The 1,799-nt window shown below is 59.7% G+C and overlaps 1 protein-coding gene across 1 annotated transcript in view; it reads left to right on the top strand.

Annotated features, from left to right (window-relative positions):
• LOC125482637 (growth arrest-specific protein 6-like) overlaps positions 1-1,799 on the top strand; it is a 5,612-nt gene that overhangs the window by 397 nt on the left and 3,416 nt on the right. The window contains exon 2 of the mRNA XM_048594744.1: positions 847-1,004. Coding sequence (XP_048450701.1) covers positions 847-1,004 — 158 coding nt within the window. The remainder of the gene's footprint in view (positions 1-846; positions 1,005-1,799) is intronic.

Raw genomic sequence — 1,799 nt, 5'->3', positions numbered from 1 at the left:
GGGGGGAGGGGAGGTGAGGGACTTGAGCTGCAGTTACAACATGGGAAGAGGTGGAGGCCACTCAGCCCGGTTGAGCCATAGGGATGATACTGCCCTGAACGGGGGTGGAGGGGTGGACACTCGGCCCATCTAGTCCGTGCCGACAAGCGGATGCCCTTCCCAATCCCGTCCTCCTGCCCTCGTAGAACCTGGTATCATATCCCTCAGTGCCACCTCCTCCCACCGCCCCCGCCCCCGCCCCCCCTCCGAAACCTAACCCCCTCCAAATCCTTTCACCCCATTGGCCTCCAGAAATATATCGGGCTGGGTGGGGCGTTAGAACGATGAAGTGCCCCTCATTGCGTTCGGAGATAATCGTGAGATCATGGAGTGCAGAGGAGGCCCTTCGGCCCACAGGGCCTGTACTGCCATTGGGGAATGCGCGCGGGGGCAATTGGGGGGAGTGGGGGTTGGGGGCCAGTAGTTGCTTCCCTCACCACCCCCACCCCAAGCTCCCAGAGATTTGTCCCTCAAGCCAAACACTTTCAAACATGTAAACCACGACCCCCGCCCTCCCTCTGCTGTCATGGGATCTTGCTGTGCGCACCACTTCCCATGTTGAAACAGCGACGGTGCTACCACAGAATAAAGGGGACGGGCTCCTCATTGGCCGTGAGGAACCTTCGAGGGTGTGTGTGGTGGGTGGAGTGGGTGGGGGGGGGGGGGGGAGGGGAGGGGAGCGCGGGGGGTTTGACGTGGAAGGGGTGGGGACCAGCGCCAGTGAAATGCAGACATTCGGCTCTCACCTCGATGTCTCTGTGGTTCCCCTCCCCTCCACCCCCCACCCCCCCACGCCGCCGCCACCAGACGTGGTGAACGAGGCTGAACCACAGGCGGAAGGCTGGACCCTCAGCTTCGAGGCCACGATCCGCCCAACGAAACACACCGGCCTCATCATGGCCTTGCTGACGGCACAGTACGATCCCATGGTCAAGCTGCAGTTCTCCCTCCAGGACCATCATGAGGTGAGCGTTTTACGCGGAGGTGGCAAACTGTGAACAGAGTGGGGGGTGCGAGCGCAGAGGGTCTATCTGAGATGGGAGGTGCTGGCCAGGAACCGCGGGCCCAGCTCTCTCTCTCGTGGCGCCCCCAACCCCCCCCCCCCCCCCCCCCAACTCTATGGCCGAATAGCCTCCAGACAGCAGGAGGAGAGACTTAATCAAATGACGAGGGGACCCTGACCAGAGGGACACAGATGGAAGGGGAGAGGGGAAGGAGTTTGAATTAATACAATGGCAGGTCATTGCAACTATCTGCCCAGATGGGGTTAGAATCAATAGGATCGTTCAATAAAGGGGCAAAGCCTGAAATCAAACAACTTGGGGCAAAAAAATAAACAATGGAGTAGGCCATTCAGCCCCTCGAGCCTGTTCCACCAATTCAATAAGGATGACATGGTGCCTCAGTGGTTAGCACTGCTGCCTCATGGCGCCAGGGGCCCGGGTTCAATCCCACCCTCGGGTGACTCTCTGTGTGGAGTTTGCACATTCTCCCCGTGTCTGCGTGGGTTTCCTCCGGGTGCTCCGGTTTCCTCCCACAGTCCAAAGATGTGCAGGTTAGGATGGGTTGGCCGTGCTAAATTGTCCCATAGTGCTCAGGGATGTGCAGGTTAGGGTGGATTGGCCGTGCTAAATTGTCCCGTAGTGCCCAGGGATGTGCGGGTTAGGGTGGATTGGCCGTGCTAAATTGTCCCGTAGTGCCCAGGGATGTGCGGGTTAGGGTGGATTGGCCGTGCTAAATTGTCCCGTAGTGCCCAGGGA

This window comes from Rhincodon typus, unplaced genomic scaffold (genome assembly GCF_021869965.1).
Source record: "Rhincodon typus isolate 14 unplaced genomic scaffold, sRhiTyp1.1 hic_rhity00014072, whole genome shotgun sequence".
NCBI classification, from domain to species: domain Eukaryota; kingdom Metazoa; phylum Chordata; class Chondrichthyes; order Orectolobiformes; family Rhincodontidae; genus Rhincodon; species Rhincodon typus.
This window is presented reverse-complemented; position numbering and strand designations above follow the sequence as displayed.